At 46.2% G+C, this 26,474-nt stretch overlaps 3 protein-coding genes across 4 annotated transcripts; 1 reads left to right on the top strand and 2 right to left on the bottom strand.

Annotated features, from left to right (window-relative positions):
• Positions 1-535: 535 nt before the first annotated feature.
• IL23A (interleukin 23 subunit alpha) lies at positions 536-4,619 on the top strand. Its single transcript, XM_005903434.3, has 4 exons — positions 536-3,231; positions 3,454-3,555; positions 4,198-4,344; positions 4,458-4,619. The coding sequence occupies exons 1-4, from the start codon at positions 3,064-3,066 to the stop codon at positions 4,617-4,619; spliced, it is 579 nt and encodes a 192-aa protein (XP_005903496.1). The 5' UTR covers positions 536-3,063.
• STAT2 (signal transducer and activator of transcription 2) lies at positions 3,681-19,444 on the bottom strand. 2 transcript variants are annotated; one of them, XM_005903433.2, is made up of 24 exons: positions 19,212-19,444; positions 16,258-16,401; positions 15,955-16,108; positions 15,514-15,609; positions 15,249-15,338; positions 15,082-15,157; positions 14,577-14,662; positions 14,265-14,413; positions 11,244-11,402; positions 11,046-11,138; positions 10,770-10,829; positions 10,390-10,410; positions 10,078-10,171; positions 9,649-9,696; positions 9,485-9,568; positions 9,240-9,338; positions 9,003-9,138; positions 8,829-8,881; positions 8,609-8,703; positions 7,855-7,991; positions 7,500-7,682; positions 7,202-7,259; positions 6,071-6,399; positions 3,681-5,787 (listed from the first exon to the last, which is right to left on the bottom strand). In XM_005903433.2, the coding sequence occupies exons 2-24, from the start codon at positions 16,386-16,388 to the stop codon at positions 5,645-5,647; spliced, it is 2,574 nt and encodes an 857-aa protein (XP_005903495.1). In that variant the 5' UTR covers positions 16,389-16,401; positions 19,212-19,444; the 3' UTR covers positions 3,681-5,644. The 2 variants fall into 2 exon arrangements, with proteins under 2 accessions (XP_005903495.1, XP_070226509.1); XM_070370408.1 differs by having other exon boundaries at positions 15,931-16,108.
• A 977-nt stretch (positions 19,445-20,421) lies between these two features.
• On the bottom strand, positions 20,422-21,423 carry APOF (apolipoprotein F). The gene has a single exon (XM_005903436.2). The coding sequence runs from the start codon at positions 21,421-21,423 to the stop codon at positions 20,422-20,424; it is 1,002 nt and encodes a 333-aa protein (XP_005903498.2).
• Positions 21,424-26,474: the final 5,051 nt, after the last annotated feature.

Genomic DNA, 26,474 nt, shown 5'->3' on the forward strand with positions numbered 1-26,474 from the left:
CAGACTTAACAGATTTAGTGTCAACACTTACTCAGGGATTCTTGGGGTATAACTCTGAGCTTGAACTGCTTTGGAATAGATCCAGAATGTTAGATGTCTGTAGGGTATTTTAGTTCAGTTTGTAAAGGCCACATAAAGGGCAGCGTTGATGGGATTCCTCATAGAGAATACAGTTTTAAAGCATCTCAATGTGGTGGTGGTGGTTAGTCGCTAAGTCCTGTACGACTCTTGCGACCTCATTGACTATAGCCCTCCAGGTTTCTCTGTCCATGGAATTCTCCGGGCAAGAATACTGGAGTGGGTTGCCATTTCCTTCTCCAGGGGATCTTCCCAGCCCAGGAATCGAACCCAGTCTCCTGCGTTGCAGGCAGATTGTTTACCGACTGAGCTACAAGGGAAGTCACCATCTAGGGACCTCTGAAATCAGATCAGTTTGAGAGACCCTCTGAGTTAAACATGTTTTTCTCTCGGTCTATGACCTCTAAGTCTAGAACCCCTCTGATTCAGGATTCTCTGAGTCAGGATTCTAGGCTTAGAGGTCATAGACCGAGAGAAAAGCACATTTAACTCAAGAGGGTTTCTCAAACTGATCTGACTTCAGAGGTCCCTAGATTTAAAATCTTGTAAAAAAATGTGTGCTGAGTAATAGGGACAGTTCCTACACTTTGAGAAATTTCCATATTTAGGTCTCAAATTAAGAAAGACTTAACAGGGATTTCCCTGGTGATCCAGTGGCCAAGACTCTTCGCTCCCAATGCAGGGGCCTGGGTTTGTTCCCTGGTCAGGGAATCCCAAGATCCCTAATGCTGCAACTTAAGAATTTGCATGCCTCAAGGATCAAAGATCCTTGCCAGAACTAAGACCCAGTGTAGCCAAAAAAATTTTTTTAAGACTTAACAGTGAGAATTACAAGGCCTGAGATACCAGCAACATCAGGCTAAAAGAGCTACTTTATTAAGATGCGTGGTGTCCCCTCACAGCGTCCAATATAATAGAATGAGAATGCAGAATCTGGTCTATGTGGTAATTCTGGCCATTTAATAGTGATCTTAGGTAAGTTACTTATCTTTGCACCTCAGTTTCCTCATTTGTACCCATCTCATTGGGCTGTTGTGAAAATTAAATGGGTTAATACATGAAAAGTGCTTAAACCAAGTATTTGGTATAAAGTGAGAGTTGGATAGAAGCCATCATTACTAACCACCTGGGGAAACTTCAACTGGATTTGGTGTCCAGGCATCCAGCTGGAAAGGCCTGCTTGGGAGTATCTTGTCAATTTAATTTGCATAACGGTTGAGGTCTTGCTGACGTCATGGTCTCCTTGCAGCTCCAGGTCAGATATATATAGTCCTGGAAGTAGTTCCTGTCACACAACAGTCCCACAGTCACCCCACCAACCTTGCTTCCTACCCAACTCCCAAAGCACCAGGAAGTGAAACAAAGCCCCGTGCTTCCAGCTCACCCTTGTCCCTCTCATCCCATCCCCCAGAGTTCCACTTCCTCCTCTTCCTCCTTTTCACCTTCGATCTCTTATCCTAAACGGCTCCCAGAATGGGAACTAGAGGTGGGAAAAGCGTGGAAGACATACAAAAGTGAGGTGAGCTCCCCTACCCTACTCCCAATTTCCTTATTTCATGCATATCCATCTTTCTCAGAAGGCAAACCATTTCTCACTCAAACTGAGATAACTTCTCTGAGGCTGGAAATATTTTATCCCAAGGGTGGATTTACCACAGGATCACATTTGAATCAGAAATTTCACTGGGCAGTTTTGAATAGTACTAAGGGAACGGAGACCTCTGTCGAGGGTAAGTTTCTCAGAGAAAAAGGGTCAACCTCTTGGAAAGGCTTTGGGAGCCATCTGTGTGGTCATCCATGGCCTCATTCTGACGTCCAGATTGTCCTGGGACCCTCCACTGGGGTGGGGACAGTCCCAGGTTTGGGCCACCCTCCACTCCCACGCCCAGCCTCACAGTCTCAGCTGTTTCACTGAATGTTGCATCAGGGATGGTGATGAAATCAGTATCAGCGGATTTTACCCATGGATGCAACAGGCTGAAGGACCAGCCAGGGTCGCTGACACAGTGCACCTTCAACTACCCAGAACCCTGGACTTTCTAGCCACGGTGAAGGGCTCGGTGCTGGAATATCTCCAGTTGGATTTCTAGACCTCACTTACACACTGATGTCCCCTACCCCCAAATCACCTGAATCCCACAGAGCCCAAGAAACTTGGGCCACTAAGGTTGAGGAATCAGATGGTTCTTAGCAACAGTTCTCTCCTCCCAACAGTCCCCCTAGCCTCCAGCGTGAGGCCTGAAGTGAGGGAGCAGTAATACCTTATACTGAACAGATGTGGCTTCCCAGTTCACAAAATGTTTCATGTCCATCCTCTCCTAGTGAAAATAACACTTCCCAACAGAGAAAAAGAAGCCCCCTTATTCTTGGATTGAGGACATCAGGTGGGAACCCAGCTTCATTCCAAACTGATCTTGCCATCCTATTGGGAGATAAATGAATGCTTCTGTTTTGGTTTTTACTTAAGCAGGAGGTGAGGAAATTAGGTTTAAAGGGAGGGCTAATATAGCTTAGAGACACAAAAAGATGAGTGAAAGGTTAAACAGGAAGGAACTTGAGACTAGATTCATTTAAATATTTGCTGTTCCCACCCCTCCCCCTGTCTTCGGCCACTTTGATTCCTGGAGAGCATTACACAGAAGTCTCATCCCAGGCCTCCAGCCACAGCCACCACACGACTCATTTCCCCTGGAACTGAGGCTACTTACCTGGGCTCCCCACGGAGGGGGATGATGCAGGAGGGGAATCCCACCTGCTGTGAGTCACCTGCTAGTATAAAGGGCGGGTCTCACAATGCAAGGACCTTAAAAAGAGACTGAGACAAGGGGAGAAAATCTACAGGAAGCAGCTCAGAACCACGGTGAGCAAGAGAGAACCAGACGCACAGAACAGAGAGAATCAGATTCAGAGCAAGGGGAAGTGGACAGAGGTTCCACAGGGACTGCAAGGCACGGAGCCAGCCAGATTGGAGAGGCAGGCAACGAGATGCTGGGGAACAGAGCTGTGATGCTGCTGCTGCTGCTACTGCTGCCCTGGACAGCTCAGGGCCGGGCTGTGTCAGAGGACAGCAGCCCTGCTTGGACTCGGGGCCAACAGCTCTCACAGCAACTCTGCATGCTGGCCTGGAGTGCACACCTACCAATGGGACATGTGGTGAGTGGCGGCCCCTAGAGCCCATCTGAGCTCTCCAAGGCTATAGTGGAAGATGCTGTGGCCTGGGGTGGAAGCTGGAGGGTTGAAAGCCATCAGGGTAAGAGAGAACAGTGGTTGAGAGAACCCCTGAAGAAGGGATCCAGGGAGAGTAAGGGCCGAAAGGTCCAGGTAGGATTTGAGGGTACTTATTTCTTTACTCTTTCCACCCCTCCTCCATTTCAGGATCTACCAAGAGAAGAAGGAGGTGATAAGACTACAGATGATGTCCCCCGTATCCAGTGTGAGGATGGCTGTGATCCACAAGGACTCAGGGACAACAGTCAGGTACCAAGATGAGGCTGGCCCCCAAGGAAGAGGGGACTGGAGATAGAGCTGGATACCATGGTGAATTAGTAAAAGTTGTATCTGTCCTTGTCCATTCAGCCTGCTGTAATAATAAACCATAGACTCAGTAGTTTATAAACAACAGACATTTATTTTTCACAGCTCCGGAGGCTGGAAGTCTGAGGTCAAGGTGCCAGTGTGGTTAAGTGAGGGCCCTCTTCCAGATCAGACTTCTTGTCTCCTCACATTGTGGGAAGGAGTAAGGAGTTCTGTGGGTCTCTTTTATAAGACCAATAATTCCATTCATGAGGGCTGCATCCTCATGACCTAGTAACTTCCCAAAAGTCCCACTTCCTACCACCACCACACTGAGGGTCAGGATTTCAACATATGAATTTCACAGGGACGCAAACATTCAGATCACAGCCATGTCTTAAGAATGGCAAATATCAGGTGAGTCTTTGGTGGAGTAATTAGAAGGGATCTGTTTTCTTTCTTTCATTTTGATTTTGGCTGAGCTGTGCTGTGCCCAGCCAGGGATCAAACCCATGGCCCCTGCAGTGGAAGCGTGGCATCTTAACCACTGGACCGCCTGGGAAGTCCCCATATCTGTTTTCTTTCATGGCTTTCTTTTCTCCCCAGTCCTGCTTGCAAAGAATTCATCGAGGCCTGGTTTTTTACGAGAAGCTGCTGGGCTCAGATATTTTCACAGGGGAGCCTTCTCTACTCCCAGATGGCCCTGTGGACCAGCTTCATGCCTCCATACTGGGCCTCAGGGAACTCTTGCAGGTATGAACTAGGGACCTGGAGGAGAGGAGCTTGCAGGTGTCAGAGACAGGGCCTGGGGGTGGGGGTGGGGTGAATGATTTAGTCTTCTCTGATTGTGTCCTGTGTCCTTTCAGCCCAAGGGTCACCACTGGGAAACTGAGCAGACTCCAAGCCCTATTCCTAGCCAGCCATGGCAGCGCCTCCTTCTCCGTCTCAAGATCCTTCGAAGCCTCCAGGCCTTTGTGGCTGTAGCTGCCCGGGTCTTTGCCCACGGAGCAGCAACTCTGAGCCCCTAAAGCCAGTAGCTTAAGGATGACACCCAGACCTCCGTGGCTCAGTAATGCTAAGATCTATCAACTAGACACCTGTGAGCCAACAAGTTCATTGGTCCATTAATTTTAATGAGACTTATTCTGTTGAAAAATTACCAAAACTGACTGACTGACGATGTTGACCTAGGAGAGGCTGAATATTTATTACATAGGAAGGGAAATTTTGGGATTATTTATAGTGGCAGGAGCTTGGGGATGAGGATTATTTATTATATTTATACTGAATTATGTACCTTTTTCAATAAAGACTTATTTATGTGGATCTCTAAGTCTAGGCTTGTCAGTAAAAAGAAACAGAATGGAAAAAATAGGGCCAAAGCACTACAAAATGTATCCTTCTGCTCTGCAGGGCTACGGTGGAAAGGGGTCTTACCTCATGACCCCTTGGTATATAGAGTAACTAGGATCTTTTTGGCCATAATCCCTGCTAAGGCTGAGCAAGCTGAATGAGGTTACAAGGGACTGCAATTGGGAAGTATCGCTCCTAAGCATGGCCCTCTCTTGCTCCTTGACCCAGGGCTTCCTTCCCTTCTTTCTTGGCCAACAGTGTATTTGGCCAATGACAGGAGTCCCCAGGTACTGCAGGATCAGAAGTTAGAGCTGTTATGAGCAGAAAGGGCATTCCAGAAAGATGAAATGAGCACCAGGTTAGTCTTATCAGTCACTAAAATGTTGAAAGCCTTCCATACTGGAAAGAAGCCACTTCTCTGAGCCATACAGGAACCTCCTAACTGTCCTGGTCTGCCCTGAATGCCTGTACCTCCCAGCACAGCAGGCAGCCTCCAGGCTCCTAGTTGGAGCCATGGGTAACATCTCTGCTGATTCACTGCTGCCTCTCCCTTACCCATATTATGCTTCTCCCTCACATTCCCCCAGAGTTAACCCAGTTTAGAAGGGCACATGCCTCATGTCCCATCCTTGGAGAGCAGTGTCATGATGTGAGGGGTACGAGGGGCAAATGCACAGAAAAATCTGAGGAAATGTAGCTCCTAGTAGTCAGAAGGGCTCAAGGGCCCATCTGCATAGAAGTGGCTGGGGTTGAAGACATCAGCTTCATCCATGGTGTTCTGGCAAGGCAACACTGGATCACCGTTTGGCATGATTTCTTCAATCCTCATGCTGTTCCTAAAGACTAGATCATCCAGAGAAAGAAGTCAGGCCCTGATCTCAGACTAGGAATTCCCAAACCAGCAGGCAAAGTGAGAGAGGATGGCAGCAGAGGCCTAGATAGGGCCTGAGGGGGGCATTAGGTGAGGTGGGGGAGGCATGTGTATTTCCTAATGAAATGAATTGCAGCGAAATCAGCCTTTCTCCAATGAGGAGCTTAGAACACAGGCTTTTTCTGTAGCGAGTGAGGGAGGGGAGTTGGGAAAGGCAATGCGTCCTCTCTTCCCTGGTTGCACATCATCACTTACTTTCCATGTCCTCAGTGTTCAAGTGTCTCAGATCATAGGGCAAATCTGGTTCTGGCATGGGCTGTAGTTCGAGCTCTGGAATAGGCTCCAGCTGCAGTTGTGGTCCCGGGTGTGGTTCTAGGACTCCCTGTGACACCTCGCCTAGTGTGGGCTCCAGCGTGGGCTCCAGCATGGGCTCCATGCTCAGATCCAATCCTGCCTCCAGCAGTGGCTCTAAGTCCAGGCCTGGCCCGTGCTCAGGCCCTGATGTGAACCCCAGACCCAGCTCTAATGACTCCAGCTCTGGCTCCAACTTGAGCTCCGGCAGTTGCTGCAGTTCATCCACCTGTCTGGATACCCAATACAGACAAAAGAGCAGGGCTCAGTTGTTTAGGTGAAGTGGGGAATGGCAGAGAAAGCAGAGGCTATCTTTCTAGTCTAAAAAGGCAACAGAGCAGAGGGCTTAAGACCATAGGCTCTGGAATTAGGCTTACTAGAGTTTAAATCTTATCATTTACTAGTTGGGGGACCTTAGGCAAAGTGACCCAACCACCCTGAGCCTAAACAAGCATACTTCAGAATACTTGAGAGGAGTAGGATGGTTAAAATCAAGGCTCTGGAATTTGAGAGACCTGAATTGCTGATCAGCCATGTATCCGAGGCATGACACTTCACCACATTAAACCTCAGGTTCCTCAGCTGAAAACAGTAATAACAGTTTTTTTCTGCCTCACAGGACTGTTATGAAATCACTAAAGAAAATGAACACAAAGCTTTTAGCCCAGTGCCTGGCACATAATGAACTTTCATTAACTGTGGCTATTACCATTTCTGGCTTGGCTGGGTTCTCATAAGGATTAAATGAAAAAAAAAAAAAAGTTCTAAAAGAATCTAGTACTATCTTTTGCATCAAGTAGATGTCCATTAACATTAGTGATGATGACGATTATTATCAGGGAACCCCCATGGAGACAACCTAAGGATGGCAGCAGGAAAATAGAGAGACACTAAAAGAGTAGGAAAAAAACCCCAGAGGGCTGGGGAGCCTGGGTTGGTAGGAGAGAAGGCTGAGGAGACCGGAACTGGGCAGGTCTGGGTAACTATATTAGCCAAGAAGGGTTAAGGAAGGTGGGCAAAGAGTTCATATCTCACCTGTTAGAGACAAAAATGAGCTTATGTTTCAGGTATTTCTTCCGTTCCTCAGGATTAACTATGGGGGACAGACACAGGAGGCAGGGGAGGTCAGTGGACTGGACACATCGCCCCAGGGTCCTCTAGTGCAGGTGGTCCTAACTGCCATGTCTCCCTACTGACTGACTAGCAGCGTCCCACAGACAAATCCCTTCCCCTCTGTGGATGTTAGTTTTCCCATCTTGAAACGGAAGAGCTGCATTTATGGATGCCTGTGGACCCCTGCATTCTACCAGTGAAATATATCAATGGTTCTCACTTTTCTCCTGGGAGTAGCAACCAAAAGCCTCATCCCGGGGGATTCTCGGGTAGAGGAAGCGCAGTGGGTTCTCAGGTATGTTCTCCTCCGTGAGCATCTGGTACTGGCTGATGATCTTGGTCAGTGGGAGTGACTGCAGCACCTCCTTGGTGAAGGGCTGCACAGAGTTGATGAGCACCTCGTCTAGACAGCGGAAGTAGGAACAGGCAGGCTTGAGAGGAGAGGCTGGGCCCGAGGGCTTCCCACCCTGACTGCCCAACCCCAAATCTGCCAAGGGATTTGGGACAGAGCCAGGGAAGCCAAGCGCAGTAGAAGGGAAGAAAGGAGAGGCTGAGGGAACGGCAGAGCTGCTGACCATCATCTTGGTGTTCCACCCAGGAGCAGGTAATGCCCCCCTCCAACGTTTCACTAAAGCGCAGCAGGAAGGTGCCGGAGACAGTCTTCTTCAGCAGCCGGCGCACCTGGTTCCGGCTCACAAAGCCCATGATACGTCTGCAGCATGGAGAGCAGCTGTGAGGCCCTGCTGCTTCCTACTCCCCTTGTAGAAGGACAGAGTGCCAGGGCTGGGCCCCAGCCCTGCCAACCTGTTACACTGTTCTGTGTTGGCCAAGTCATTTCACTTGACTGACAGTATCCACCTCCCAGGGCTGGAAGAGGTGTGAAGCTTCAGTGAGATCACACAGGTGAAAAGCACCTTGTAAAAGGCAAAAAGTGCTGCCTAAATGGGCAGGCAGTGTGGTGGAAAGTGCACAGGGGTGGGGTCAGACAGCCCTGGGGTCGAATCCCGACTGTCCCCCTGGTGTAACTCCCTTAATCTCCCTGAGCCCTCACTTCCTCACTTGAGGGTGGCAACACCCACCACGCAGCTGGGCTGAAAGGATTACATGAGAGAATTCATCAAGAGCACCTAGTAGGCTCTGGAACACAGTGGATGCTTGACAAATACAGGCTAGGAGACTACTTCTGCGAACTTGAGGGGGTGTGACCCTGCAGCGCGTTTTGCACACTCCCTCTACTTGCCACACGAGGGCGCACAGAGTCCACTCTCAAGCCCAGAAAGGCAGCTGGGCCTGAGGGAGTGGAAAGAGGGAGACTGACTAAGGCCTTACCCATCCTTCCAGAGATCCTTCAGGTGGTCATGTATCAGGTCCAGAATCTTGTCGAGCCATGTCCAAAACGGTAGCTTGCCAGGGGGACTCTCTCGCTGAAGGAGGAACGGCAAGGCAGGAAGAGGTGCAGAGCTGCCCCGGGAGTGGAAAGCGAGGGGTGGGGGAAGGGCTAGTAACTGGATGGGGCCAGGGGCCAGCTGCAAGGAATGCGGGGAATTACCTTAATGAAGTCAACCCAGGACAACGATGCACCCTCAGTCTTGGAGTTCTGCCCTGTGGAAGGACAGTTCAAGATGACGGAAGGAGGCAAGGCCAAAGGTCCTGGGACAGCAAGGACGGAGGGCTGGGGCAGACAGAGGCTAGGGAAAGGCTGACAGAAGAGAAGTATCGATACCAAACAGCTTGTCCCTCAGCATGCCTAGCTGGTCTGAGTCAAGGCCTCGATTAACATAGGAGGAGAATTGCCAACTGAGAGCAGGGCCCAGCAAGTTCCATGGGGCCTTCGGGGGGTTGGAGAAGAACTGCTGATCCTGCAGAGGTGGGAGGGGACAGGGTGGCTCAGAAGCAGTGCCCTCACAGCAAGCTCCACGCCCCTCCTGGCCTCCCTTTACCTGTTGGCCCCACCTCCTACCTGGGGGTTTGAGCTGAGCAGATTGAACCAGAGAACAGAGGCCCAGGCAATTGAGAGTTGGTTCATGTTAGAAATAATCACCACAGGGAGGCTGTCCGTCTGAGGAGGAGACAGAAATCACCAGCGAGGGATGTGAGGTTTCCAACTGTAGACGTTTGGTAAGGGCCTGATCACAGCCTACCCTGAAAGGTTTCTGCTTAACCCCTCCTTATGTCTCCCCATAAATGCACTTCATTTTCACTCACTGTCAGCTCCTGCTTCAGACCCTGGTAGGTGTATTTGACTGTGAAGCTAATGATGTGCAATTCCTCTGTAACGGACAGCAGCCCCTGGGACAACAGAAGACTCAGTAATCAGAGTGCCCTCTGGCAAGTTCCTCCTGCCCCGTAACCCTCTGTCCAGGCCTCACCTTATTGTTGCCTTTTCCTGAACCCCCTGAACGCTGCTCCACCAGAGTCTGTGAATGGAAGGGAGGGAGAAAAAATGCCAGAGAAGAGACCCCAGGGCCCATGGAACCCCGGCTTTGTCCTCAGGACTTCCCAGGGCCTGGGAACTTCCCCCAGCCTGTTCCATTGCACTACAGGCTTAAAACAGCATCCCTCTGGGACTTCCCTGATGGTCCAGTGGCTGAAAATCCACCTTCCAGTCGACATGGGTTTGATACTTTGTCTGGGAATTAAGATCCCACATGCCACAGGGCAACTAAGCCCATGTACCACAACTAGAGATCCCGCATGTCACAACAAAGATGTCATGTACTGCAACAAAGATCCAATCCAGCCAAATAAACAAAAATAAATATTTTTTAAAAAAAAGCATTCCTTCTTAACCACCTTACCAGGTAGCCAAAGTCCCAAATTAAGCCCTGAGTCTGGCCTTTCTCGGGGGTCAAAGTTTTCTGGTTTGAGGTCAGAATGTTGAACTTCCGGAAGCTGTTTCGAGGAAAAAGAAGATATATGGAGGTCAGGAGCAGAGTCCGGTAGGAAAACAACAAAAGTTTCACTTCATTTCAGACCTCCCCGCTCCTTTCTCTGTCTCTGCACCACACAAATCAACCTCCTCCTTGTCTGTGTCCCCATCAGGGCTGTCACACGTGACTGTGTAGCTCATGCAGTGCACAGAGTCTGCAGCATCCTTGTTAGGTACCTACCCTTGTGATTTGGGAGAATCCCTAAAAAGAAAAAAAAAAATTAGGAAGCAAAATAATGTAGAAGTAAGTGTTTCAGTCTTTGGGGTCAGACAGACCTAAGTTCAAATAGCTCACCAGTTATGTGGCTTGCACTAGAGATATAAAGTGCATTGATAATATCTAACTCCTGGGGTTCCTGTGACAATTTTAAATTGGGTACTTGACAAGCTACATGTCACATAGTAAGGACTCAAAAGGGATGAACTATTTCTATGAGGTAGTAATGGAAGGGGAAAGAACACAGCCCTAGGGCCTGGTTGTGAATGGTAGCTGTCTCCTCCACTCCATCATCCGGTGTCCTGGGCGCCTCTGGGTCCCACCCTTCACCTGCCCCAACTTACCTGTCAACGGAGACTTCCGCAGTCAGTGATTCATTGCCTTCCTGGAGTCTCACTAGCAGCCTGGAGGAGAGGGAGGTAGATGGGGGAAAGTGGTCAACCTCAATCTCCTGGATAGAACAGATGTTTAAAAAAGATAAGGGAAGAGATGAGAAGGGGTAAGTGGACCAAGGGGAAATGAGAGAAGAAACAGCTCAGAGTGAGAAGATCTGAAAAGCCAAAGAGCACGCAGTGTCAGGGCTGGAAAAAGAAAGCAGGAATGAGTTCTGAGATGCCAACCTTGTTCGGACGGTGAACTTGCTCCCTGTCTTGAGGATGAGGGGTCGATGAAGAGTTTGGGGCATGCAGGGCTGATTTTCTACTACAAAGGCTCTGGAGAGATGTGGAGAGAATATATAGAGGTCAGTATCTGTAAGAATGGCTCCCTTGGTCCTTTCCCTCTGGCCTCCCTGAGGGGTCCTTTCTTGGCCTCCAGACCTGTGGAGCAGGCGCTGCAGCAGCTCTGTGACCTGGGCCTCCCGCAGGTCCACCCCTTTGTTCAGAGGGTCCCCATCATAGGAGACCATGTGACTCAACTCCTTCAGCTCCTTCAGCAGCTGCCGCAGGTGAAACAGCAGCTTCGCTCCATCTGTGAACCTGGGTAATGACATAATCCAAGGAAGAAAGAATCATGAGTTTCCTGGAACCCCCAAACAGTCTCCAAAAGCTCCCCTTTAACTATGTGGAAAGTCATAAACTGATTGGGACAAAAAAAGAATCCAGGAAGTGTATGAAAGATTATTCAACATTGTTCATAATGCAAGGAATGAAAATAAAAGCCACTTTCACATATAAAACCAGTAATTCATTAACATAATAAAGATAACATATGATGCTTCATCTCTACTTTTTTTTAAAGTGCTTTACACATCTTCATGCATTTAATTCTTAAAACAACCCTATGAGGTAGGTACTATTTTATCCCTATTTTACGGAGGATAAAGCTAAGGCACAGAAAGAATGAAGTGACTTGCTCAAGGTCATAAAACTAGTAAAGAAGGAAGTTGTATGTGGTCCCAGGCAGTCTGGCTGTACAATCCATACTTTTAACTTCTATATTTTACTGTTTTTATAATAAGATATAAGAACAATAGACAATGTGGTAACAGGAAAACAATCGTCCACTACATAAAAGCAAACAGACTGGGATAGCAGTTTGGAACTATTTTTTAAAAAGCCTCAAAAATGTATATATGCTTTATAGTATTCCATTTCTAAGATACACCCTAAGGAAATAATCAAACAAATGGACAGACAGATGGTCACAGTTCATGGCTTTGTTATCTGTAATAGAAAAATTAGAAACAATTGGCACTGGGTATACGTGGTGGTAATTTAGTCGCTAAGTCATGTTTGACTCTTTTGAGATCCCACGGTATAAACTATGTTATAGTTACATCGTGGAATACTATGCAACCATTAAAAATAATGATAAAATAGGTGGAAAATTTTAATATGGAAAATGTCCAAAAATATTAAATTAAAAAATATAAGATAGTATACATATATGATATAATCTGATTTCTGTTTAAAACAGATGTATATTTGTGTATATGCACAGGGAAAATCTGGAAAAATGTATTCAAAAGCATTAACAGTGGGTACCTCTGCATGACCAGATTATGCAGATGGATAATTTTTACTTCTTTTTTCCTCTCTTCAGTAGTCTGAAATTTTTTCAACTGGCATATATTTACAATCAGAGAAAGCAATAAAGCTCTTTGTATATAAAAACAATGAGACAAAAGAACAACACAATAACAGCACCACCACCAAGAAAAGATATATTTTCTAACCTGGGAATATCACTTCCAATAACTTACAGAAATAAATGAGGGTTGTAAATAAAGATGTAACTATGAGGTTATTTCTGGAGGAGGAAAAGGCAACACACTCCAGTATTCTTGCCTGGAAAATTCCACGGACAGAGGAGCCTAACAGGCTACCGTCCATGGGGTCACAAAGAATTGGACATGACTCAACACGCATGCACATGCACAAGAGGTTATTTACTGCAGCACTGTTTAAAACAGTGAGAAATCGAGAATTCCCTGGCAGTCCAATGGTTAGCACTTCCACTGTAAAGGGAATGAGTTTGTCCTTGGTCACGGAACTAAGATCCCACAAGCCAGCACAGCACAGCCAAAAATAAAAAAAGCAAGAAATCACTCACAGGCCATAGTTTGCCAATCCTGCAACTGTAATTTAAATACTTATCCTGTACCCTAAGCCCTATACACCTGTTTTCAATTTACCTGAAAGTTGTGATATTTTTTATTTATTTATTTATTAACTTTCAGCTGTACTACACAGCATGCACGACCTTAGTTCCCTGACCAGTGATCGAACCCATGCCCTCTGCAGTGGAAGGGCACAGTCTTACCACTGGACCACCAGGGAAGTTCCCTGTGGGGTATTTTTAATAGATTAAATTATAATAAATTTTCTCATAAGATATTTAAATAATAGGTATCTTTCAAATCAAATATATTGAAGGACACACTAGTTATTTTTTTTAACATCACAATAGATAATATAAGATAGTTTACTAGAAAACAATAGCAAGAAATTAAAAGCAACCTGAATATCCAAATATAGGAGTTTATTAATTAAATTATGTTACTCCCATAAAGGGAACTATGATGCATCTATTAAAAGTATCATGGGTAGGGACTTCCCTGCTGGTTAAGACTCCAGGCTTCTACTGCAAGGGGCATGGGTTTGATCCCTGCTTGGGGAACTAGGATCCCACATGACGTGTGGAATGGCCAAAAAAAACATATCACAAGTAAATATTATATAATGCTAAGTTAAAAAAACAAACTCACAGGTCTCAAAGTAGTTTGAACAGTACGTTTCAATTTTTGTTTAATATTATAGTAGCTACAACCTGATATTAAGGTTAACAGGTAATTTTCTTTTCCTTTTTTTGGTGGCATTATATTCATTGCACTAAAAAAAGGTAAAAAGATATTTCTCTGGTGATTAAAGAGGCAGGAAAAATTGGACTGTGGATCAGAGTCTTTCACCAAAGCAAAGACTGGGCTCTGGGCTTGCTGAGTGGTGAGAATGAAGAGCAGCGTGTAGCTGCAGTCAGACAAGGGAGCTGAGGTCATTCTGGGGAGTAGAGACTAAGGAGGGTGGTGTCTCTTGTCACATACAGGCCATTGTGTGTGTGCTCAGTCAACCGTGCCTGACTCTTTGTGACCCCACAGGCTGTAGCCTGCCAGGCTCCTCTGTCCATGGGATTTCTCAGGCAAGAAAACTGGAGTGGATTGCCATTTCCTCCTCCAGGGGATCTTCCCAACCCAGGGGCTGAATGCAGGTCTCCTCATTGCAGGTGGATTCCTTACCACTGAGCAACTGGGGAAGTTCATTCAGGGCATTATAATCTACAAAGCACAGGTGGTAGTTAGGACTATGGACAGGTGAGCACGAAGTTGGGGAGGTGTCTCTCACCACTTCTCCAGCTGTTCCAACCCTCCGACAGGGGGCGCTCCAATGCAGGCTTTCTGCTGCTGGACTTTCCATTCCTCCAACTTGGGCAGCAATAGCTCAATTAAGGTAGTTAATTGGCCTAGCAGTGCTTTGGAGGCATCCAGCACCTCCTATGGAAGACATAAAGTAAGTACTGAGAGCCTCTTACCATTACCCTCCACCATCCAACTAGGCATAAAGAGACAAAGAAACCAAGGCCAGGAAGCCAGGGCTCCCAATGCCTCATTTTCCCCAGTTCCCTGCTGCCCACTCCTTCTGTCCTCTGACTCCCACCTTTCTCTGTCTGTCCAGTTCATTGAGTGTTTCCTGAAGAATGTCCATCTGTCTGGTCTGACGGGGGTCCAAAGAAGGTGTCCTCACTGGATGGCAGGACAGGGAGGGAGACAAGTGCTCAGACCTAGGGCTCCTCCTGACCCAGACCTCAGTTAGAGTCAGGAGAAGGGAGTTTGAAAGGGAGAAGAAAGGGAACCAAGCAAAGCACAGGCACCTCTGGGCCCTCAGGCAAATTCTGCATCATCTTGCTAGAACTAGAAGCCCACTCAATCAGCCAAGGCAGGTTCCCAAAGACCTCCTCCAACCTTCACCAGCTATTCCTTGGTTTATATCACTACCCTGACCTATACAACATACCCTGGCACCTCCAGCATTGCATGGCAGCAGGACTATAACCAGCAAGATGCAGCCACAAGTTGATTACCACTTACTGGGACTTTTCCCTTCTGCTCTACTCTACCCTCAGCCTCCCGGTAGGCACCCCACCCCTCAAAGTGCTTTCTACCTGATTTCTCAATATTATATCGGAAACAGAAGACATCCTGCTGGTCTTTCAGTTGGCTGATGGATTTCACCAGCTTCTGCAGAAGAGATGAGACCCCAGTGAGGCTGCCTCTGTGAGAGGAGGCAGGTTGAGTCCTGCCCACCTTGGCTCTTGCCACGTCTACCAACCTCCTTCATAGCCTGTAATTTCAGGATCCGGGAATCAAGTTCATGCTGCTGGCTCTCCCCAGGTGCTTCAGGGGCTGGCTCTCGTTGCTCCTGAAATAAAAGGCTATGAGCACATTTCAACTCTGACCTGTCACCCCTAAAATCCAGACCTGAAATTAAACCACAGGATGTGGAGAGATCTTGTTCTGAGGCAAATTTCCTGAGTCCTTTCCATGGTCCCTCTCTACTCCAGGAGCTTTTCAACACACCACCAAATTGTTCTCACCAGCTGAGCCCTCTGAGCCCAGGTCAGAATTCTTTTTTCTTCCAGAAGGAGATTAAAGATCATCTCAGCCAACTGGGTAGAGCCAGTGGGAAGGGCCTGCAGTAGGAAAAGAGGAAGAATTGATAGAACTCAACTGCCATCAATAAACTACCACCTCAGACCCTCCACACTGGTGGCCTCGGTATTCTCCCCTTCCTCAGGATCCCAAGCCCTACCCCATTTCACCACTGGTTCTCCAAACCCTAGCCTCTTTCTAATAGGATCATCTAGACTCTGCCCTTCTCTCTTCCAGGGATCCCCTAAATCCAGACTCTGTCCTTTTCCCCCCAAATCTTCTCCTGTCCCTTTGAACCTCCAGGTTCTATTCCACGTTCCATATCCAGAAAGTCCTCCTCTTCACTCAACTCCCATTCCTACCTTATCCCCTGCTCCTCTGAATACCTGAATATCTCGATAGAATTTTCGCAAGTTGTGCTGTAGCAAAAAATACTCAGAGTCTTGGCTGCATCGGCCACACTCAGAGTTGAGTTGGTCCAAGAAGTGCAAGAATAGCATATTAGCCATGGCAGCATCGTTTCCCAGTGCAGCTTTCTGCCTGTGGACCAGGAAGAACAAGGATGTGTGTGTCTGCAGGACTGGTACTATTTTGAGGCCATTCAACCCCTTCTGGCTGTCTCCAGGATCCTGGGGGCTCAGGAGAAAGAAATCACTCTCTTCATCCCCCCAATTCCCAGAAGGCCTCACCAGTTCTGATCTTCAATCCAGACAGCCAAGTGCTGTCGAACATCCATCGGCAGGAGGCTATTTGAGTAGAGCTCATGCAGCTGATCCTGAAACGGGCTGTCAAGGTTCTGCAGCATCTCCCACTGCGCCATTTGGGGTCTGAGCCTGAAGGATGTAGATTCCCAATTGGAAATTTTGCTGGACTAAATCATCCACAGTCTCATGATTATTTATTATTACAAATTTAAAAATTAAATCATACCAGCAAGAAAAAAATTAAAGTCTAGATTGATCCCACTTCCAATCTTGGTCCCTTTTCCTCCTCTCCAGAAGTAACCAGTATTACCAGTTTGGTGCATATTTTTCTATGGAGTATTATTTAAGAGCTCCAATGTGTAGGCCTTTTTTGTTTCAGTGGTAATTTTCAAACACACAACAAAATTGAGTGAGTAGTACAAGGATCATCCATGTACCTGTCAGATCAGATCAGATCAGTCGCTCAATCATGTCCGACTCTTTGCGACCCCATGAATCGCAGCACGCCAGGCCTCCCTGTATCACCAACTGTCACCCAACTTCAATAAGCAGTAATGGTATTTCCTCAATCTTTATTTATCTCCCCCAGTGAACTTATACATGCATTTGTTTGGTTTTGTATACACTTATGCTGGACCATTTAGAAGTCAGCCTTGAGTTTTTATTTCAGCATTATCCCTGCTGGCCCCAAACCTTTTATCAGAGGCTGAAACCTCCGTGGAGATAAACTGCTCTCCCAGTTGGAAGGAGGAGCTCCACTCTTTAGCAGATGCTTCAGATGCCTAAACACTGTGCAAGGGGTCACTCAATCCCTAGGACTATGACACTTGTATGACCTCTGTCAATTTCTAATTCTTCATGTGGATTATCAACTTTGTGAGATAATCAATACCCAATTTCAATTGAGTGAAACCAATTTCACTCAAAACTGGTTTTTGCCCGTCACCAAACAGGCTGGGTGAAGAACTGTTCTCCTTACCTCTCCCTGCCCACTGCCATCTGTCTGTTTAGGAAATCTAAACTTCTTGCAGCCTGAGCCTAACAGAAAAGAATAAACACCCCCTTCTGTAGTCTAAGAAAAGGTCACATGATTTAATTACAAATCAAATGCTTAGGGTGGGAAAGATTCTTTTCCACCAGTATAGTAATCATTTCTTCCTCTGGGAAGTAGAAACAAGGGAAGGAAAGAATTGGGTAGGGGCTCCGCCATTTTAACCCTTTTAATAGAGCTTGACTTTTTAAACTATGTATTTGTATTGCTTTTAAAAAACCAAATGACCAGGCCTCAGTACCTAAGGAACTAATCAGCTGGTATTAATAAAGCAAAGTGGCAAGTAAACCCTGAGGTTTAAATATGAAAAAAACAAAAAACCTGGCCTTCTTAAATACATTGCAAACATGGAGGTTAAGGGCTATAAACTCTTCTTTCTCCAGTTATCTATTACTCTTTCAGGTGCACATTTTGTTCTCTGTAAGCTTTTCTGAATTGAACTGTATTTTTTTTCTTTTGCTGAGGATCAGAAATAACACAGACCATATGCAGGTCAGGAAGCAACAGTTACAACTGGACATGGAACAACAGACTGGTTCCAAATCGGGAAAGGAGTACGTTAAGGCTGTATATTGTCACCCTGCTTATTTAACTTATATGCAGAGTACATCATAAGAAATGCTGGGCTGGAAGAAGCACAAGCTGGAATCAAGATTGCTGGGAGAAATATATCAATAACCTCAGATATGCAGATGACACCACCCTTATGGCAGAAAGTGAAGAACTAATGAGCCTCTTGATTAAAGTGAAAGAGGAGACTAAAAAAGTTGGCTTAAAGCTCAACATTCAGAAAACTAAGATCATGGCATCCAGTCCCATCACTTCATGGCAAGCAGATGGGGAAACAGTGGAAACAGTGGGTGACTTTATTTTTCTGGGCTCCAAAATCACTCCGGGTGGTGACTGCAGCCATGAAATTAAAAGACACTTACTCCTTGGAAGGAAAGTTATGACCAACCTAGATAGCATATTCAAAAGCAGAGACATTACTTTGCCAACAAAGGTCCGTCTAGTCAAGGCTATGGTTTTTCCAGTGGTCATGTATGGATGTGAGAGTTGGACTATAAAGAAAGCTGAGCGCCGAAGAATTGATGCTTTTGAGCTGTGGTGTTGGAGAAGACTCTTGAGAATCCCTTGGACTGCAAAGAGATCCAACCAGTCCATCCTAAAGGAGATCAGTCCTGGGTGTTCATTGGAAGGACTGATGTTGAAGCTGAAACTCCAATACTTTGGCCACCTGATGCGAAGAGCTGACTCACTGGAAAAGACCCTGATACTGGGAAAGATTGAGGGCAGGAGGAGAAGGGGACGACAGAGGATGAGATGGTTGGATGGCATCACCGACTTGATGGACATGGGTTTGGGTGGACTCCGGGAGTTGGTGATGGACAGGGAGGCCTGGCTTGCTGAGGTTCATGGGGTCGCAAAGAGTTGGACACGACTGAGTGACTGAACTGAACTGAACTGAACCTAGAAGAGTGGGATGGGGTGGGAGGTGGGAGGGAGGTTCAAGAGGGAGGGGACACATATATACCTACAGCTGATTCATGCAGATATATAGCAGAAACCAACACAATACTGTAACGCAACTGTCCTCCAATAAAACAAACAAACAAACACACACAGACCAAAAAGTAAAAGTGTTGGCCAAGACGCTGAACCAATGCAACAATGCCAGGTTTCGAGTCTTGGAGGTAGGGGTGTTTCTGGAGTGGGGCATTACGAATGGACCCCTAGGTTGGACAGGAGGGGCAGCAAGCGACAGCTCCTACTTCTACCTGGAAACAGTCTAACCCCTCATGGGTGTACCCGCCCGGGCCTACCTTCCATCTGAGGAAAAAATTCGCGCCTCCACCTACACCCCCGCGCGCCCTCACAAGGCCAGTACCTGGTTAGGGTCTCAGGCCCAGTTCCCTGCAGTAGCTCCGGTCCAAGCTTCCGGTCGCCAGAAAGCGTTCCGGCACCAGGGCCTCCAGAGACGCCCTCGGCTTCTGCCGGCGTCTCGGACCCGCCCCCTTTCCGCAGGCTTGAGAAAGAGGCTGAATCTTAGAGTTCGTCACTTCCAGAGGAGCACTTCGGCACTGGCGGCCATTCAGCCAAACGCTTCCCCAGGCAGTGAGCTCATTGGCGCCACCACAACTCCTCCTTCCCCAAGGGGCGGGGCAAGAGGAGCCGAAACCACACCTCCAGCAGCAGCAAATGGTAGGCGAGCTGAAGTAAGCCCCGCCCCGTGTGTGCGAAGGGAGGAGTCCAATTAGCAGAATTGTTCCGGACTGAAACAGCTGATTTCCGAGAATCAGAACCCACTCGGTGGAACCGAGACTAGACAAGACCTTGTAGGCGTTGATATACGAAGCGGAATTGCGACACTTTGGGACGGGAAGGGGAGGGCTTAAGTAACAACAACAATAACAATGACAAAAGCTTCTTTATTGTTGGTACGGTGCTAAGCATTAGTACAGCATATCGTTTTTAATTTTCACGAAACCTACTGAGATGCAAATCATTACCCTCACTTTACAAATTTTAAAAAAACTGAGTTTGGAGAAATAAGTTACTAGTCAGTGATCACTGAAGCTCTAACAAGTGGAGCCTGGATTCAAAGCCAAATCCTCTGATTCCAAACCACAAACTTTAAAACTCTTACACGTTACAGTACTGCTTTTCTCCTTGATAAGAAATCAGAGATTTGGATTTTGAACACACACATTACAACTTATCAGAATACTAGATCTAGTCATCGTGTTTACCACCTTCTTTTATTATGTACTTATTTTTGGCCACACCGCCAAAAGGTGAGCAGAAAAAGGTTAGCTCTTCTCATTCCCCTCTTTCTTTGCCTTTTTGTAATCTCAAAACACTTAATCCTGATCTGGTTATGGATGGTAGTTTATAGAAGGGAAGGAATCAGAGTAGAGTTCTGCTGGATTAAGAGGATTGGATTGAATTCTCTTTACTCAGAGGTAACCATCTTTTTATTTTTTATTTTGGCTGTGCTGCACGGCTTGCATGATCTTAGTTCCCTGACTGGGGGTTGAACCTAGGCCCTCTGTCAGTGAAAGGGTGGAGTCCTAACGGTTGGATCCTACCACCTTCTTTTATATCTCAATATTCCAATACCTAGGATCTAAGCCACAGTTGTTGAATAAGGTCCACCCCCAGCATGGATTTGAACTTACTACTTTTGACACGAAAGGGGCCATGGTAGTTGTTTCTTCCACTTCACTCATATCTGAGGTGCTCCGCAAGACCTCCTTGCCGGTCTCTGGTGGAGGGGTGTTTGCCTCTCTCTCATAGTAATACTGGATCAACCGCTGAACCCCAGCCTTCAGTGCAGGTTTAAGTGCAGTACCGATTATTAGTCCTGTGGATCCCCTTGACCCTCCAGCCATGGCCATCAGAAGGTCATAACCCAGATCTATAACCCCATCTCGGCCTCGTTCCTTGGCCACGTCCGAGCAGTTCTGAACAGCATAATATATTGCTGTGCCCAGATTGTAGAAGGTTCCCACTCCCGGCAACATCTGGGCTATATTGTGCACACTCTGCTCCTGCTCCTGCTCACAGTCTTTGATGGAGGGTGATCGTCGGGCTCTCTGTGGGCCTGGGTTCTCTCTAGCCCACAGCTGCAGAGCAGAGGCCAGGGCATCTACTGACACTCTCCTCCCTGTGCTTCTGCTTTTCTCCAGCTCTTGAAGATGTCTGATGAGGGTCTGTGTAGCATTTACACCCCCCTGACGGTACAGCTGAAGCTGCAGGACCTGTACATCACCTTGACAACCAGCTTTGTCCAGGGCGATCATCAGTGCCAGGCTTACCAGAAACCTGGGGAGAGGGGCCATCTGAGTGAAGCCAGGGAGGGATTTGGGAAGAAGGGTCTGGCAAGACAAGGGGTATGAGGAAGTTAACGAGGATTCCAAGGGTGAAGGAAGATGTAGTAAGACATCCATCTGGTTTCCAAATGAAATGGCATCTGCAGCATGCAGCAGGAAGCAGCAAAGAAGTAGCTCAACTGGTAACATGATGAGTCTGAGACCATGCAGGTTCGTAACAGAGTGCACTGGAGAGGGGAGAAACCAGAAACATACAAATCGTTTCATTAAGGGCTGTGGTCCAAAAGGAGCCCAGGACTCAGGGCGAACCTCATCTGTTACCTCCAAACTTCTGTTCTTTTTTAGCTAAAGGACTGAGAAACAGGAAACTCAACCCAATTGTTCCCACTTGACCTTCTCCATCTTCAGGTCTTCCTCAGCATGATTTCCACCCATTTACAAGGAGCTCCAAATTACCAAACAGTCCAGTGATTAAGAAGTGAGACTGCCTTGATGGATTTGGTAGCCCCTCGATCCTGTTCTGCTGATTCCTCTGCCCCATGAAGAGAGCAGATATACTGGCTTTCCCCTAGTATCAGTAAGAGATGTAATCTCTGCAAATATTTATTCATCTTTTCTGGCTTCTCAAACTTTGTGCGCTTGTCACACACTTGGCCTCAGTATCTAAAAACTTTGGTATTTGGCATTTACAACCAGTCCCTGTCACGTTCCCACTTTAGCTCATGATAGAAGCTGGGAGATTAAGAATCAGAAGAGATTGGATGTCTATGATTCCCTTTTATTTCTCTTTTCAGTTTAAAAATTAAATTAGCAAGCTACAGTGTCTCATTGGGGATTTAGTACAGGTAGATGAATGAGGAAAAAAGTTCAAATGCTTCTCATGCTGAGATGTATTACAGGCACAGTATATGCTAACTGAAAGAAAAAATGAAAAATGTAATGTGAAATAAGGACTGAGAGCTACTAAGTGGAGAAGGGCAAGGTTAACACCAGCACTGGGATGAAATAGAGTATATCTATCCTAAGTAGGGAGAAGGCAATGGCACCCCACTCCAGTACCCTTGCCTGGAAAATCCCATGGATGGAGGAGCCTGGTAGGCTGCAGTCCATGGGGTCGCTAAGAGTCGGACACGACTGAGTGACTTCACGTTAACTGTTCATTTTTCACTTTCATGCATTGGAGAAGGAAATGGCAACCCACTCCAGTGTTCTTGCCTGGAGAATCCCAGGGACAGGGGAGCCTGGTGGGCTGCCATCTATGGGGTCGCACAGAGTCAGACACGACTGAAGCAACGCAGCAGCAGCAGCAGCAGCATCCTAAGTAGTGTCCAACATTTCTGCCTACTTACTGTGTCCCATCTTATTTATTTATTTGTCTGTGTTTGGTATTTGTTCCAGCACGCAGGATGTTTGTTACGTTGTGTGGGCTTCTCTCTAGTTGTGGTGCATAGTTGAAGGTGTATGGGCTTAGTTAACCTGTGGCATGTGGGATCTTAGTGCCCAGACCAGGGATCAAACGTGCTTCCCCTGCATTGGAAGGCAGATTCTTAACCACTGAACCATCAGGGAAGTCCCTGTCCCATCTTTGAACACAGTCCTGGAAGAGCAGACCTGTCTACAATGTGGCATTGAATATCTGAAGTAAAGAATCTGGACAAGTTCCTGAATCAGTTTCTCCATAAAGCACTTCAGAATAGCTGTAGAACATTTTATAAATTATATTGTTGTCACCCATAGACATTGAGAGGCTCTTAACTTGGGGATGTTTTAAGCTTTTTACCTAATTTTCCAACTAGTTCCCAAGACTCATACTGGCATTTCTAGAAGATGGTGATAGCAAAAGCTCTGAATTGTGTTACCAGCAACATGGGAGATGGCTTCTCTGCGAATTCAATCACCATCCAAGTTAACTGGCAGACTAGCCAGCCCAGAGGGTTTTATTCACCATCATTAATAAACCTCTCAAGGTAAGTAGCTGAGTTTTTTATTTATCCAGGCCTCCCTGGTGGTCCCCCAAGATTCCTCAGAATTACTTTAGCATTGCCAGTGCCTTTTCCTTCATTGTGCTTTTTGCTCTCATGGATAAGGGGTTTGGTCCTTTTCTTCCATCTTAACAAGCTGAAGCTGCAGAATGTGAGCCTCAGGTTGTGCAACCAGCCTCTTCCAGAACCACCTCCAAAGCTAAGTTGGATAGGTGCTCAAGCAGAGGGGCTAAGGAGGGGGCCACATGCAGGAGATGCTGGCAGGTTTTAGGATCTGGGAGAGGGATTTGGTTGGAAAGCAGGTTCAGAGGATGCCCAATTTCTGAGATAGACTGCTGGAAGGTCGGGGCCCCTCCCTGGGCATTTTTTGGGAAGGAAGCCACTGGGGACAGCAAGACAAAGAAAAGGAACAGCGCAGCCTGGATCATGGTAGGTCGACAGAACAGCCCTGCTGGAAAGAAACAGGACTCAGAGTGAGAAGTGGGGAAAGGCTTGGGATGAAGAGACTCCAGGACTGGTCAGAGCTTAGAAGTGCCTTGGCCCTTAGAAACTTCAGTTACCCTGCACATACCTCACACCCATAAAGGCTATGGGAGGTCCTCACTGTTTTGAGGAAGAAACAAACCAGAGGAATAAGAAAGTCCAAACATCTTTGCTTTGATATCTTCATGGCTGGAATAACTATTTTGATTTTTTGGTTGTATCCCACTTTCCTCTTTAGCCTAGCCCAAATCACAAGGACCAGAATGCTGACAGCATCCAAAACAGTGAAGGACGTAGCATGTGCAAATATTTATTCATCTCTTTCCAGCCCAGGCTTTGTCCTTCTCACCTTTGTCCTATGCTGACAAATATAGGGCCTTTTCTGTTTTTGACCCTGCTACTCCGGCCCCACATCCCTATCATCCTAAGGTTTTACCCTGGACCTATACATGAGATGAGGGAAATTTCCTCTGTAGATTCTGAAAGGGAGAAGAGGTAAGGTAAAAAGACTGATGATCTCTGGCAAGACTCCCCAAAACATTTAATAAGTTCTCATTAACAGGATACACTGGGTGAAGTTCTGGGAAACTGAAAATATTGGTAAGTTGAATGAAATCAGTACAACTTTCACTTCTCACTTTTCTAATTTTAATGGGAAACATAAAAAAAATCTATTCATCATCTGGGTAGTAACTCTTTCCATATCTAACCAATACTCCAAAAATTTGGAGTTTAGGTTTAAGCAGTTTCCTCTAGGGTTTAGCAGTAAAGATGGTATCTGATGCCTTCTGAAACTAGTACAGGTTTCTACATATGGTTGCGGTAAAAAGTTTTCTTGGTGTTGTCACTCACTTCTGATAGATAACCAAAAGGAACAGGCCAGAGGGAGGGGCTCAGGGTCCTTCCCTCTATTTATTTTATTTCTCTTAGTTCCCAAAAGTGGCCCCTGATGACTAAGAGCAGATAGAAGAAAGAAGAGGGGTTGGTCTGTACAGATACACTACCAAAACTGTAGGAAGCAAGAACGAGGTGCAAAGGGAGGGATCCAGCGCTACCTGAAGTTGTTGTTGTTGTTTAGTCACTAAGTTGTGTCTGACTCTTTGCAACCCCATGGACTGTAGCCTGCCAGGCTCCTTCTGTCAATGGGATTTCCCAGGCAAGAATACTGGAGTTGGTTGCCATTTCCTTCTCCAGGGAATCTTCCTGACCTGGGGATCATTGATGCCACATCTCCTGCCTTGGTAGGTGGATTCTTTATCACTGAGCCACCAGGAAAGTCCAGTTACCTGAATTTGCATGTGAGCATGCTAAGTCAATTCAGTCGTGTCCAACTCTTTACGACCCTATGGACCATAGCCCGCCAGGCTCCTTTGCCCCTAGAATTCTCCAGCCAAGAATACTGGAGTGGGTTGCCATTCCATCTCCCAACGGGTCTTCCTAACCCAGGGATTGAACCTGCATTTCTTACATCTCCTGCATTGGCATGCAGGTTCTTTACCACTAGATAGACCTTGAGAGCAATTTGCTAAATGAAATGTCAGACTCAGAAAGACATGTACCTCATGATGTCACTTATGTGTGGAATCTTTTAAGAAAAATTTAACTCACAGATACAAAGAACAGATTGGTAGTTGCCAGGAGGTGGGGACTGAGCAAAATGGGTAGAGGAAGTCAAAAGGCACAAACTTCCAGTTAGAAAAGTCCTAGGGATGTGATGTACAACATGGTGAGTATAGTTAATAATACTGTATTGTATATTTGAAAGTTGCTAAAAGAATAGACCTTAAAAATTCTCATCACAAGAAAAAAGTCATAACTATACTTGGTGATGGATGTTAAATAGATTTATTGTGGTGATTGCTTTGCAATATATACAAATATCAAATCATTATGTTGTACATCTGCAACTAATATGTCAATTACATCTCAATAAAAAGAAGAAACAAAAATGGGGATATTAATACTTGTTTTACAGAAACAAAAAGGACTTTAAGAGAATATCATGAATAGGTGTGGGCTTCCCAGGTAGCGCTAGTGGTAGAGAACCCAGGTGTCAATGCAGGAGATGCAAGAGACTTGGGTTTGATCCCTGGGTCAGGTAGGTTCACTGGAGTAAGGCATGGCAACCCACTCCAGTATTCTTGCCTGGAGAATCCCATAGACAGGAGCCTGGAGGGCTACAGTCCATAGTGTTGCAGAGTCAGACTTAGCATATGTGGATGCATGAATAAGTATATGCTAATGAATTGTATAATCTAGAGAAAATGGATAAGTTGCTAGAAACACACAATGTACCACGACTGAATCATGAAGTAATAGAAAATTTGAATATACCTTTAATTAGTAGGGAGATTGACTCAGTAACCAAAATTTTCCTAATATGGAAAAGCCCCAGACAAAATGGCTTTATAGGTGAATTCTACCAAACATTTGCGGGTTTTCTTTTTCATTCCTTTTTTTCCTGCTAAACATTTGAAGAAGAATTAACACCACTCCTTTTCAGACTCTTTCAGTATATCAAAGAGGAGAGACATTTCAAACTAATTCTAGGTCACCAGTATTACCCTGATATCTGAGCTAGACAAAGACCCTACAAGGAGCGAAAACTACAGAAAACATATTTCATAAGACTATGAATGCAAAATACTAGCATGTTGAATTTGGCAGCATATTAAGAGCGTTATACAACATTATCAGGCAGGATTTATTTCTAGAATGTAAGAGTGGGTCAATATGTGAAAATCAATCAGTATAATTCACTACATTAACAGAATGAAGGAGAAAAATGACATGATCATATCAATTGATGTAGAGAAGCGTCTTACATCAATAAAATATAAATAGGAAAAAGCT

The sequence above is a fragment of the Bos mutus genome, chromosome 5 (genome assembly GCF_027580195.1).
Source record: "Bos mutus isolate GX-2022 chromosome 5, NWIPB_WYAK_1.1, whole genome shotgun sequence".
Classification (NCBI taxonomy): domain Eukaryota; kingdom Metazoa; phylum Chordata; class Mammalia; order Artiodactyla; family Bovidae; genus Bos; species Bos mutus.

Excerpts from the sequence above, each read along its gene's own strand:
- STAT2 (XM_070370408.1), bottom strand. The coding sequence starts at position 16,388 with ATGGCGCAGTGGGAGATGCTGCAGAACCTTGACAGCCCGTTTCAGGAT. Across the intron at positions 14,414-14,576 it reads AACTGGACAGACAGAGAAAG|GAGGTGCTGGATGCCTCCAA; the intron begins GTGGGAGTCAGA and ends TGTCTTCCATAG. Across the intron at positions 8,704-8,828 it reads CCTGGGTTGACTTCATTAAG|CGAGAGAGTCCCCCTGGCAA; the intron begins GTAATTCCCCGC and ends TTCCTCCTTCAG.
- IL23A (XM_005903434.3), top strand. The coding sequence starts at position 3,064 with ATGCTGGGGAACAGAGCTGTGATGCTGCTGCTGCTGCTACTGCTGCCC. Across the intron at positions 3,232-3,453 it reads ACCTACCAATGGGACATGTG|GATCTACCAAGAGAAGAAGG; the intron begins GTGAGTGGCGGC and ends CCTCCATTTCAG. Across the intron at positions 4,345-4,457 it reads GCCTCAGGGAACTCTTGCAG|CCCAAGGGTCACCACTGGGA; the intron begins GTATGAACTAGG and ends GTGTCCTTTCAG.
- APOF (XM_005903436.2), bottom strand. The coding sequence starts at position 21,423 with ATGAAACGATTTGTATGTTTCTGGTTTCTCCCCTCTCCAGTGCACTCT.